General features: G+C 39.0%; 1 protein-coding gene across 2 annotated transcripts in view; it reads right to left on the bottom strand.

The window, feature by feature from the left end:
* Positions 1-616: 616 nt before the first annotated feature.
* ano7 (anoctamin 7) overlaps positions 617-14,293 on the bottom strand; it is a gene marked incomplete at its 5' end in the record, with an annotated part of 32,147 nt that continues 18,470 nt past the window's right edge. For both annotated transcript variants that reach the window (XM_079822613.1, XM_079822612.1), the window contains 4 exons: positions 617-1,502; positions 1,678-1,797; positions 4,495-4,585; positions 12,459-12,595. In XM_079822613.1, coding sequence (XP_079678739.1) covers positions 1,368-1,502; positions 1,678-1,797; positions 4,495-4,585; positions 12,459-12,595 — 483 coding nt within the window. In that variant the 3' untranslated portion in view covers positions 617-1,367. The remainder of the gene's footprint in view (positions 1,503-1,677; positions 1,798-4,494; positions 4,586-12,458; positions 12,596-14,293) is intronic.

Here is a 14,293-nt window from a genome sequence, read left to right as displayed (position 1 = left end):
ACCAGATGGATGGATGGATGGTTTTCTAAAATGAATAGGCAGCTATAGAAGAGCATATCATCAATACATTTTGACAATGTTCAAATGGTTCTCGTTCTGATCTTATAGTGTATGATCCCTGTGACCAGCAGAGGGAACTGTTGCAATGAAATGTGAACGGATGTGTCCCAGTTCACACACTAAAAAAAGTATGTAGCCTACTTCACTGATCACGGGAAAGTACATACCTTTGCGTGCATCTGTAAAATAGTGCGTCATGTCATAAAATCTCGCCTTAATAAACATCTCCTTTTGTGTATTGTATGCATTTGCATGTAAATCTCCTTTGCATGTAAGTATCTAAATTGCCTAAACTTAATTCACTGCCATTTTAGGTTCATAAGACCCCGTGGAATGGCTTGAAGCAGTTTTCTTTCCTTGAATTAATTGTATTATTTATTTATTTTGTAACAGGACATTTGGGTACATTTAGGTTTGGACCCTTTTTTTATAGCCAAAATGTATTAAATTACAGCTATGAATAATTATTGCCATTCATTTCAATAATTTACTTCATAATCTTCTTTCTTTTTTTGTTTAGTTTTTTTTTTTTTTACACCATGGAATCAAATGTAATGATTTCAACCTATAGATTTTTAATGAAAGTGAAGATGTCTGAAATGCACATCTAATTCATGGAAATATAAATAATAACCCCACCCATTACAATAAGTATTACATTTAAAATAAAAACACTAGTGACAACTTGCCTTTGGGCCTTCTGTGCCAATTCTGGTGGCCCATCTTACCCCAAGGATCCTATTTTATCTTTTTACTTCAACATAAAAACTATAACTTTTACTCCAAAAATCCCAAAACACAATGATGTGACCACAAATCAAAAAATAAATAAATAAAAACGTTGATATTCAACATAGTACAATGTCATACATCACTATTTTCCAGAAACATAAAATTAGATAAATTGACCTCCAAACTTTTTCGACTGACTAAATCTCACAAATGTTGATTATCAGATGAAATGGCCAAATTAAAAATAGTGTAGACTTTGTGTCATCTATGGTCAGGGGAAAAAACTTAAGGTGGGGGTGGAGGGAGGGCTCATCTTGCCCCGTGGGGCATCTTACCCCATGTCCCTATATAATACGCACACATTCTGCATACATTTTCAACATAATTACAGATTAGATCCATAATTACTCATTTGATCCTCATGTATTTTATTTCGGACAGCATCAAAATTAGGACATCATGTTTCTATAGTTCAAAATGATCAATAATGCATTTACAATCGATAGGCAACAGTTTACAAACATCTATTCACTGTAGAGTCTCCAGCCTGATTTATAAAGAGCATCATTTGACTGTCAGGATGGAGGTTTGTCCTCGTGGTCAGGAGATGGACTGGAGGAAGGGGAGATACTGTTTGTAGGACTCTGTATTCTCCGTCGCAGCTCTGAGGTTTGCCTCTCCACCTCCTCCAGAACAGTTCTACTCAAAGACTGAAGGACAGGAGGGCAAAGAGAACAGAGAAAAACAACGGTCCCGCACTTAAAAATGTGTCAATATTTAAAATGAATGAGGAATCAACACAGCAAATTATAATAATTAGGTATTATTATATCAATTCTAATAAACTATTTCATAACAACTGCATTGAGTCAATATAAAAGTCACCTGATTCTCAGCCAGTGCCTCTTTGGCCATGTAATGCTCTCTTTTGATCTTAATTTCCACCTCCTCTGGAATATCTGGCACCATCCAGTCAATAATCCGTCCAATCAGGAGCACAACATGCTGAAAACCCATCGTATAACGTTATACATTCTGTCCCGTTTTCATTTTATAATCATCTATATCTCATTATTATGGAAGCTTGTTTCCGCCACTGAATAAAAAAGGCAATTGCTATAAAAAAAAACAGATTTGTGAGTTTATATCTCGAAATTATTTTATATCTGTCCCATCCTCCAGCTGGAGTGCCCATGAGCTCATCCAGAAGGCACTACTTTTGTCTCTGTGTTACTATTAAAGACTGCATTCCCCACAATCCTTAGCCTGGACTCATTATGGCTTCATTCAGCACACCTGTTTATTGTTACCTTGTTGGCTCTGGCTTATTTAAGTTCACATGTATTCTTAATCTTGCTAGAATGTTACTACTGTGTGTTTGAGTACTTAGTTTTGTCCTGGATCCTTTGTGCTTGTCTTTTGCCTGGTTGTTTGTATTTTACCTAGTGATGGGCAGACCGAGGCTTCGTGAAGCACTGAAGCAGTTGAAGCAAATGTGTCATATTGTTTCGAAGCTTCGAATCAATCTGACACCCGTCTCTACGGCGCCATCTAGTGGTCACTTCCATGTGTTGATCTGAAATACCTTGACAATGATCCATGTAAAAAAAAATTGTTTTTAACATCTGTCTGACAAGTACATGATCTTGGTTTTGTAACCTGTAGCCTCGTCATTGTAAAGAACTATATATATATTTGTTTGTTATACAAAATGAACATTAATAAAATAAATAAAGCCACAATGTGTCACATTTGTCACAAAACATTTTTATTCAAAAATATGAATTGCTCTGCTGTTGAAGGACTCAGCTGACTTCTTTTTTTACATATAATTTCTCCAGCCTTTGAAAAAATCCTCTCACAAGGGACACTTGTTGCTGGCATGCACAAATATTTTTGGATGATGTAAATACATGGATGATGTATTGTTGCAGAAGGCTAGCTGCCTATCACAATACACACATCTCACTTTATTTGGTGCTTCCAAATGGAAATGCTCCCACACCACAGATGTACGGCATCTCTTGCGTGCAGCCTCCATTTTTATATATTCAATTAATATATCTATCTATATATCACCTATGAATCTATATCTATATAATTCTATATATCTAACTTATGCTGTGCTATCTATCTGTCACTATCTAACTTAGCCTATATGAATGTGTCACTATATCTATACTATATGTCACTGTCTATACCTATCAGTCAATATATCTAATTTAAATCTAGCCTAAATATAACTAACCAAAGCGCACTATAAATCTCACTGCTATCACAAAATCACTGCTATCACAAAATCACTCTCCTCTCACAAAAACCCACGAGGTGAAGATGGATTTACTTCACTTTTAAACTGTGGTGAATTAGGTTTACAGATGTACAGACTGTGTGGCTTGTTCCCGCCCCCTTTAATCAACGCAGTTTCGGAAGGCGCCACCTGATGAAACACTTTGAAGCTTCATTTAGCCATAGTCACGTGACATGGGTGTTTCGAATCACAGTTCGGAGCAGTGTTTCGAAACATCTGCGCTTCGGGATCTCGGCAAAGCCCCGAAACGTCTGTTTCGCGTCTGCCATCCCTAATTTTACCTATGTTTGGATTATCTTGATCTCAGTTATGTTTGGACCTTTGCCTGCTTTTGACAAGTGATGGGCTGACCGAGGCTTTGTGAAACACTGAAACAGTGGAAGCAAATGTGCTATATTGTGTCGAAGCTTCGAATCAATTCAACACCCGTCTCCACAGCGACCCCTGCTGGTCAGAACAGTGTAAATGCAACAAAACCCCATGCCAAACATGCATAAAAACCAAGCAGCAACCTCCCGCAGTTTTTCTTGAAGTCAATACAGAAGTGCCTTAAACTGTAATTCATCAACTGGCCGCTAGAGACAGGCTCCAGAAGGAGCAGAATCTCATTGAGGCCCATGTTAACATGCCCAACTTTACAGCAGAATAAAACATGTTTACAGCCTGGTACAAATTGTGGTTTTGGTCTATACGGCTAATTTTGCCCTTCATGACAACTGTGAGGGGGGTGAATTATTTTATAACTCATTCGTTTACATTATATGAAGCCTTAAAGTTCTGCATAATTAAGGGCGTGCTTAATGTAGTGCTTATCTGCTCCACCATGGTGGTCTCCAGCACCGCTGAGATGGGCTTTAGTCCCACTAGCTCTGGCCCTCTTTGACACCTTCCCTGCCTACTCCGCCCTGGCCACTTGCTCTGCTGGCTCCTGCCTGGCTCCCAAATCTCTCGCAAATGCGAGAAATAAAGTCAGAATGATGCGACATAAACTCACAATTCTGAGAAAAAAAGTCAGTCTGTCTTTCCTCAGTACTAGATTTTATAACTCGCAATTGTGAGTTTATGTCTCTCAATTCTGGGAAAAGAAGTCAGAATTGCGAGGTATTAGAATTGTGAGATAAAGTCTCAATTATTATTTGTTTTATTCTGTGGCAGAAACAGACTTCCATAAATTATCTATCCATAAATTATCAACTTAATATCACACAATTCTAACTTTATAACATGCATTTGCACAATTGTGTGTCGAAAAAAGTCAGAATTATGAGAAGTTACAATTACCTTTTTTTATTTTATTTTATTTTATTTTATTCAGTGGTGGAAACAAGCTTCCATAAATATCAGGAAAAAATGTATGTACAAAGTTTACAAACTGATGCTAGAGTGTGAACCTCAAATATAATGACGAAACTCAGTCGTATGGCCAGAAGATGAAAGTAATCTTGTGTGTGCTGTCCTTTCTCATCCCTGAAGCCTCGATATCTTAAAAAAAACAAAACAAAAAACACTTCTTGATTAACACTCATAATGGTTTATGTATATATTAATAAAATATTTAATAGAATACCAGATTTAAATATGGCAAACAACCAAAGAGAAATGGTTTACAAGGTCATGTGCTTGTTAATATACTGCAAAAATGTAAACATGCTTTCTTATTCAGCCTCTTTTTTATGTATCGTAACCTTTCAATTCAAGATGGCCGCGGCGTGAGTGAACGTGTGTCAAGCTCTACTCAAGCATGCTAATTGCAATCATAGTAGCTTTGTAAGATCACCTCTTTTTTTTCTCTCTGACTGCTTTTCAATACATTGGCGTTAATTTCTTATAGCCACACGTTTTCTGTTGTTTGGATTAACGTTACACGATTGGCGCAATGGATGAGTCACATATCTCACTCCAAACTTTGTGGGACGCTATTACACAGAGTAAGTCTGATATGCTGGATCATTTTGATGTAAAAATGGACGTCATTCATAGCAGACTGACTAGTATTCAGAATTCATTAAGTACTGTGGGAGATCAAGTTCATTTGTTAGAGCAACGTGTTGGGGCTAATGAGGACAACGTACAAGTATGTGTCGCTCGGATTCAACAACTGGAGAAAGACAACGCCTACCTGCTGGACAAAGTTGACGATTTGGAGAATCGAAGTCGACGTTCTAATCTCCGCTTTGTTGGAGTACAAGAGTCATCGGAAGGCAGTGATATTGCCGGCTTTATGTCCCGTTTGATTCCACAGCTTTTGGGACAAGACAACTTTTCCACTCCGTTGATCATCGAATGGGCTCATCGCTCTCCGACAGTTCGTCAAAGCGATAGAGCCAATCCTAGACCTATTATGATCAAGCTCCTTAATTTCCAGGACAAAGTGAAAATTCTTCGCATTGCGAGAGAGAAAAAGAAGCTCGAGTACAACGGGACACGCGTATATATCTATCCGGACTTCAGCGCTGACCTGATGAAGAAGCGCAGGAGCTTTGATCCTGTTAAACGGAAGCTTCGCGAACTTAATATGAAATACTATCTTAGATATCCTTGCACGTTGTGTGTTTTTGTTGATGGCAAACAGCAGCGTTTTAGCTGCCACAAAGATGCTGAAGCTGTCTACATGTCACCTCAGACTTCACCAGAATAATTTAATGTTTGTCTGATGAGAGGCTTGATTTTTCGGATAACTGAAGTTTGTCAGTAGCATGATTATTATTATTGTGTGGAGGTAGTTTTTGTGATGTGAAATACTCTTTTGGAGCATTGGATTCTGTATTACCTCACACAGAGCTACTGTGTTTAATTTATTATTATTGCTGTTTGAGTTGAGTTGATGAGACGGTTTTTGACCTATATTATTTGGTTTACTCACTGGAATGCCCTGGAACATGGTCTCTGGGGCAGCTGGGTTAGTCTTGAAGGGTGTCATGTTTTTATGTTTATATGTTTTGTATTTAAATGTCCTGTCTGTTTGTTTTGTTGTGATCAGTTTATTTGATAGTTTTTGCAACCTTGTAATGAATTCTTGGATTCAGTTATTTTTGTTCTTATATTTGACCAGTGACAGTATCATTGTTAGTTATTTTCCAAGCTGGATAAAGTTAAGGGATTAAAAATCATTCACTTGAATATTAGAAGTCTGGTGTGTAAAATTGACTTACTTCGTGTATGGGTTGATTTAAATAAGCCTGATATTATCACTCTTTCCGAAACATGGCTCAATAGCAATGTTTCGGATAATGAAATTAACTTAACCAATTATGTTGTTTACAGATCGGATAGGTGCTCCAGGGGTGGAGGTGTGGCTGTATATGTTTCTACAGGTCTTGTTTCTGAATTAATTATACCTTCGATTGATCCTTTATATTTTGAATGTATTTTTGTTAAGGTGGTTTTCCACTTAAATAAATGTATAACCATCGGGAGCATATACAGGCCACCCTCTTCACCAGTGGAGTCCTTTAACTGCCTGATATCCACTATTAATTCAGTTTTTGGTAAAAATGAGTTAATCTTATTAGGTGATTTCAATAAGAATTGGTTGGATATGTCAAGTAATAAAGAGAAAAATATATTTAATAATTTAAATCTTACCCAATTAATTACTGAGCCTACTAGAATTACTTCTCGTACACAATCTCTTCTTGATTGGATACTTGTCTCACACCCAAATAGATTTTTAAGGTCCGGTGTGTTGTCTGACTGCTTTAGTGATCATTCAATTATATTTTGTGTATGGAAAATTAAAGTACCTAAATTGCCACCAAAATTAATTAAAATCAGACAATATAAAAAACTGAATTTAGATTTATTTATTCATGATCTGATTTCTATAAATTGGAATAGATTTAATTTAATTCCTAATGTACAAGACGCTTGGGATTTTTTTTATACTGAGTTTATAAATGTTGTAGACAAACATGCACCTTGGAAAATTGTTAGGGTTAAGGGCAATCATCTTCCTTGGATTAATTCTGAACTTATTAGTCTCTTTAGGCAAAGGGACAAAGCATGGACAACATTTCGTCAGACAAGAAGTGATGTTGATTGGGAAGTCTATAGGCATTTAAGAAATTTGAGCAAAACAAAAACTCGAAATGCAAAGTCTAATTATTATAAAGAATGTCTTTCTTTCCATTATAAAAATCCTAAACAATTCTGGAATAAAATTAAAAACATTATTAATACATCGAATAAACATTCAGTTAATCAAATTAGAGATAATAATAATATAATACTTCATGACTCCTTATCTATTGCGCAAGAATTTAATCAGCATTTTTCTTCAGTTTCGTCTACTTTAGTGTCTGCCTCTTACTTGAATACTGATATTTGTAATGAGACTGCATCATGTAATAGCTTATTTTCATTTGAGAAGATTGCTCCTACTGATGTCCAGAGTGCTATTGATGAATTAAAAGTGACTAGTGGTGAAGGATTAGATGGAATTGAAAATAGGTATCTTAAATTAACTTCACATATTCTTATGTATCCACTAGCTGATTTATTTAATCTTTCTTTGTTTACATGTGAGTTGCCGATGATCTGGAAATGTGCACGCATTACTCCGCTTTATAAGGGAGGTGATGTACTTGATATTAATAATTATAGACCAATATCTATTATATGTTCTATATCTAAAGTTTTTGAAAAATTAATTTATAAACAACTTTCAAATTATTTATCTATCAATAATATTCTATCCTCATCTCAATCTGGTTTTAGGTCTAATCATTCCACAACTACTGCATTAATTAAGTTTACAAATGATGTGTTTTCAGCCTCAGATAATGGAAAGCTCACAGGTGCTATTTTTCTTGATTTGACTAAAGCTTTTGATTTGGTTGATCATTACTTGCTTTTAGATAAACTTCATGCTATTGGTTGTTCAAAAAATACAATTTTGTGGTTTAATTCATATCTGCACAACAGGAAACAATGCGTAGTCCTAAATGGGAATAAATCTGATTTTCTGACTCTCCAGAGAGGTGTGCCTCAAGGTTCAGTTCTGGGACCACTTCTTTTTTCTATTTATGTTAATAATTTACCATTACTTCTTAAAAATTGTCAGGTTCAACTTTATGCGGATGATACTGTCATATATACATGTAATTCTGATCCTATACAAATTCAATTATCTCTTCAATTGGATTTTAATAGTTTACAAGACTGGCTTTTGGCTAATAAATTAGTGCTTAATAAGACCAAGTCATATACTATGATTTTTGGCTCCAGATATAAACTTAATTCTAAAAGCTGTTCTTGTGTTATATCATGTAAAGATGGTACTCCCCTGCATAGAGTTGACACTATTAAGTATCTTGGTTTATGGCTTGATTCTAAACTCTCCTTTAAACCCCACATTAATCATGTTTTACGAAAAGTCAATGTTGGAATGAGTATTTTGCATCGGTCTCGAAATTGCTTCACTTATAGTGTTCGTAAGAAACTAGTTGTTCAATTAATTTTTCCGTTTTTTGATTACTGTGATGTGGTTTATCAGACGGCATTAAAATCTGATCTTGTCTTACTTAATTCGGCATATAATAGAATTTGTCGATTCGTTTTAGGTTGTTCTTTTTCCACTCACCACTGTACAATGTATGATGCACTCCAGTGGCCATCTTTGAATGTGAGAAGGCAGACTCACTGGCTCCAATTTATATTTAAGTGTATTTACTTTCATTATCCTACTTATCTACAACAATACTTTGTACTCTTTTCTTCAAACTACCAAGTGAGGCATTCTGTCCAGACTTACTTTTTAGTTCCTCGTGTTAAAAAAACAATTGGTAAGAGAGCATTTATGTTTAAAGCTGTACTAGACTGGAATAATTTGCCTGTAGATATTAGATCCATTACTTCTTTTCGGTTGTTCAAACAATCTTTATTATCTTATTTTAAAGTAGATTGCACGTGCTATCATTGAAACTGTCGTTGTTATGTGTACTGTTGTTGTTGTTTTTTTTTTTTTTTTTTTTTTTTCTTTCCTCTCTTTTTCTATTTTTTTTATTTTTTATGTATGTATTGTTAATAGTATTGTTAATTGTAATCGTATGTTTCCTAAGTTGTAATTGTATTTCATTGTAAGGACCCCCTCGAAAACGAGATGATACATCTCAAGGGGTTAATCCTAATAAATTCAAATAATGTACAAAATGAAAAGGCTAGATGTTCCCCGACCCACACAAAGACATTGTACTATTTAGTTATGTGTTCCCCTTCGAGGGAACTTGCACTGCGTCGTCGAGTGACAACACTCTGGGAACGCCCACAGCGTTGCGCATCTGAAGTATGAATGAAATCAAGCCAATCTGATTGGTGGTGCGTCATGACGTAGTAGATGACGGCATACCCGGAAGATACATAAGGGTAGATACATGATGCATACACACACCAGCTTTTGCTCTTCAGCGGAGCGCTCTGTGTTTTGTCAGTCTTATTCGATGTTGTTTGTCTACCAACGTTGTTCACAAGCAGGGCTCGCGAACACCTTGGCTGGTCCCGTGTCTGTCAAAAAAAAAAAAAAAAAGACAGCACGGTTGATCAATCATGGGACTCGCAGATGGGCTGTCAGGGGAACTTGAGAGTGCTGAAAGGCATCTTCTCCTTCCCTGTTGACAGTTCCATTGTTCTCCTTCCCCGTGTGGAAGCCCGCGCTGCGGCTTGTTCCCCCGGGGTGGAGGACCCGATGCGTGAGCTGTTTGATTCTGAGGAATTAGACGGGCTCCGTATCGAGGCTCGCCATTTCCTAGTGCAAGATTCAATCTCGCGTTGCCAAAAAAAAAAAAAAAAAGGTTCGGGTCTGCTAGTAAAGTGATACAACGTGATACGGTGAAATGTGATACTGTTGGGTGCGAGGCATGCGTTCAGCGCCTGAGGGTGCTGGCCGTTTTTCATTGAGAAATATCTCGACGCGTACTGCCGTGCGCCTTTCGGGTGTTTCTGCCTCGCGCCTGTTTGGCTTTTTTTCCCGAGGGATGAAAGCCAATTGTATTATAAGGGCTCGAGCCATGTTGCTGAGGCAACGTGTGGTTTACGAGTCCGTATAAATACAATAAAACAGTATCGTCTGATGATTATGGCTGCATTTAAGTCTGAGGATTTAAATGAAATAGGATCTGACTTTGAGGAGTTAGATATTCAGCCTGTCATTTCGGACCATGTTTCACTGTATTGTGTGATACTGTTGGGTGCGAGGCATGCGGTCAGCGCCTGAGGGTGCTGGCTGTTTTCATTGAGAAATATCTCGACGCGTATTACCGTGCGCCTTTCGGTGGTGTTTCAGCCTCGCATCTGTTTGACTTTTTTCCCGAGGGATGAAAGCCGATTGTATTATAATGGCTCGAGCCACGTTGCTGAGGCAACGTGTGGTTACGAGCCATATAAATACAATAAAACAGTATCGTCTCATGATTTTGGCTGCATTTAATTCTGAGGAATTAAATAATATAGGATCTGACTTTGAGGAGTTAGATATTCAGCCTATCATTCAGACCATATTATGGCTGCATTTAATTCTGAGGAATTAAATTAAAGTATTATCTGACGTGAGCAGTTAGATGTATTTTTTACTCAGCCTATCATTCAGACTAGATTGCACGGGTTGGGTGATTATGATGGCATTTAATTCTGAGGAATTGAGTGTCATGTTATCTGACTTTGATAAGTTAGATACTTTAATCGGTCTGTCACCCAAGCGTGTTTGACTTGTCTGGATATTCATCTAAGAGGGAGCCCTCCTGAAGTTGATGTCGTTCTCGTCGCCTTGTGGCCTGCGGGACACATCAGTTTCAGGCGATTGCTAAGCGCAGTGTCCGCCCTAGTGTTGCGGCCTTGTCAAGCTGCTCCCTTAGATGAGGCCCCTGCTGGCCAGCCCCCTCTCCCGGGGAGGAGCGACCAAGGTCGTTTTCGCCCAGGAGCTCTCGGGAAATCAGTGCTGTGTTCCCACCGTCAAAGAGGCTTCAGGCGTTTGAGGAGTTAGATATTCAGCCTGTCATTTCGGACCATGTTTCACTGTATTGAAACTGTATTCGCTTTTTCCCGGACCTCCGCGCCCACCATGTCCTGATATGCTCAGACAACACCTCGGTTGTCGCGTATCTCAATCACCAGGGGGGTTTGAGGTCAGGCCCTCTTTGCAGACTGGCGCATCAAATCCTCCTGTGGTCCCAGGGGAAACTGTCGTCTCTCAGAGCGATGTACGTCCCCGGGGACCAGAACCAGGGAGCAGACGTCCTGTCGAGGCAGGGGCTGAGGCCCGGGGAGTGGCGACTCCACCCAGAGGCGGTGGAGGCCATGTGCGAGAGATTCGGCCCAGTGGAAGTGGTCTTGTTCGCGTCTCAAGAGACGTCCCACTGTCCACTGTGGTTTTCTCTCAGGCATCCAGCTCTGTTAGGGCTGGATGCCATGATGCAGACGTGGCCGAGACTACGTCTGTAAGCATTTCCCCCGATCGCTCTGCTCCCGGGAGTTCTGGAGCGGGTCCGCCGGGAGGGCATCAGCCTGCTCTTAGTAGGACCCCGGTGGCCCACTCGAGTATGGTTCTCGGACATCTCAGCTCTGCTAGACGGCTCTCCGTTCATTCTTCAGACGCGCAGCGCTGTGGGCGTTCCCAGAGTGTTGTCACTCGTCGACGCAGTGTCTCGTTCCCTTCTCTGGGAACAAGGGTTATAGTCATAACCCGAGACGATTTCCAGGTTTATAGAGCGATACATCTTTGTATGTACATCCCATTTTCTAAAACACTACTACAAATATACATTTAACATAAAAAGGTTTGGGTTCAGTAAGATTATTTTAAAGCAAACACACATTAAATTGATAAAAAATGACAGTATCCCAATCCAAACACACCAATCCCAAACTATTGAGCAGTAGTATATAATAGGAATAATATGTGACCCTGGACCACAAAACCAGTCATAAAGGTAATTTTTTTTTTAAATTGAGATTTATAAATCACATGAAAGCTGAACAAATAAGCTTCCCATTGATGTGTGGTTTGTTATGAAAGGATCATTTTTGGCCACGATACAACTATTTCAAAATCCGGAATCTGAAGGTGCAAAAAAACGAAATATTGAGAAAATCGCCGTTAAAGTTGTCCAAATAAAGTCCTTAGCAATGCATATTACTACTAAGAGTAAATTTTTTCTTTATTTATGGTAGAAAATGTACAAAATATCTTCATGGAACATGATCTTTACTTAATATCCTAATGATTTTTGGCATAAAAGAAAATTCAATAATTTTGATCCATACAATGTATTGTTGCCTATTGCCTCAAATATACCGTGAGACTTATGACTGGTTTTGTGGTCCATGGTCAGTTGGTCACATATATTGACCATTTGTTCTTCACCTGCATGATGTTTGGCTTTGTGTGAAGTTTGCAGGGGCAACAGCAAGGGTGAAGTTGACGTATCCACTCATGCTGCCCGCATTGTAGCGGTAAAAGAGTCTTGGCAAGAAATCAGACGTGAAGGCAATCAGGAAAGCCTGGCAAAAGAACAGGACGTCCGTCAAACACGCCTAAGCAGGATATACAGCCTGTCTAATTAACATTATTTTGAGATTTTTGGATATCAAAAGCTGTAAATGAACTCACACTTCATTGTTGAGACTAAGAATGATATCAGAGTCAACCATAACAGTGGCAGACACACCATAAGGCTGATCAGGGAAATGTGCCAAGGATACATGGGGTGTGTCTTAATCATCCCCCTTGTTCAGTAGTCAGGGCACTTGTTAGGGATTCGGCCAATTTAAGGGCTGTCTCAATCGCAAGATCCTACTAGTCCACTTAAAGGGTTAGACGAGAGATTTATGTATTTTATGTCTGGAAAAAATCCTCAGATGATGCAAATATCGTCATCTGAGTCTTTTTTGGCCAGAGGCTAGAGACTACAGCCAGTAGTAGGAGCTAGTTCCACATGTTTTCAACCCGCCCATAGGGGAGAGATCTCACTCACAGAATGTAAGACACAGACGCCGCACGGACATTCATAACGGAGTGGTGCGGAGCAAAGCAATGGTTCTCAATGAATTCCTATGAAAGTTAAGCTTCCATGCGAAACGGTACAATGACAAACTCACTTAAAGGTGAACTATGTAAGATTTTTGCAGTAAAATATCCAAAAACCACTAGGCCAGTGTTATATATTTTGTTCAGTTGAGTTCATAGAATTTCCCAAATGTTTCCAACTATTTGTAAATCGTGAGAAATTGCTATTTTAACCAAGGAACCGGGACGTGTGAGCTATGCGTTTGAGGGAGTCGCCTTTCGATTGCGTCATATCTGCGTTGCCCTCGGTTTTATTTAGCCGAAACGCTGTACTCTCACTGCAGTGTGAACAAGTGTCATAGCAGCTGTCGAGCGAACGTCATAACTTTCTTTTCAACACACTCAGATGTGTCTAATATGATAAACAGAGCTGTGTTCCCTCATAACTCATGACTGTAAAAGAGGAAGTGGCGCCGGCGACCGTGTCATAATAAAAGTCCCACCGGCGACTATGCCATAACAACAGTCCCGCTCTTCAATCGCTCCTGCGGCCTTGCTCAGCTCCACAACACTCGGTCCTGCTCTGCTTCAGACTACAGTAACTTTAATAATCGCATCCATGAACGTGATTCTTGCCCTAGTCCTATCCTGACTCTTTTCCACCGGCTGTGAGGTGAAGGCCACATGTCCCAAGATTCTGCGCTCAAACGTGGCGTCAACAAACTACGCCTTTGTTTTGAACAAGCGACCTCTAGTGGACGGAAAAGTTACATAGTGTAGCTTTAAATAGGCGCATTGCGCTCTGAAACCAAATTTTCCGCACTCATCTGGTCTGTCAGCTCCTCACTCTCGTGATGAATGAGATCTGACTCCTGCTGTTTGTGCTGTGAGACTTGTTCGGCTCGTGCTGTATTGAGCAGACACGTTCAGTTTTTAATTGTAGTGTCTGTTCTCTAACTGAACTAAATTATTATATTACTATAAAATTCTAAACGACGGTGGGGGCGGTGCCGCGGTGGGCAAGAGATGTAACCGGTAGGCATGGCTTGGGAGTGGCCTGTAGGGCAGCGAAGCAAGTGCATTCTGGGAGTTGTTGTCTTTCATCCACATGAGACAAAAATACATTTTCTGGCTTTTCTCAGTCTAGAAGTCACCAACTTCTAAAATTATTTCACATTTCAACTACATAAATG

This window comes from Gobio gobio (genome assembly GCF_949357685.1).
Source record: "Gobio gobio genome assembly, chromosome: 8".
Classification (NCBI taxonomy): domain Eukaryota; kingdom Metazoa; phylum Chordata; class Actinopteri; order Cypriniformes; family Gobionidae; genus Gobio; species Gobio gobio.
Note: the sequence above shows the minus strand (reverse complement) of the source record. Positions and strands in the feature narration are given on the sequence as shown.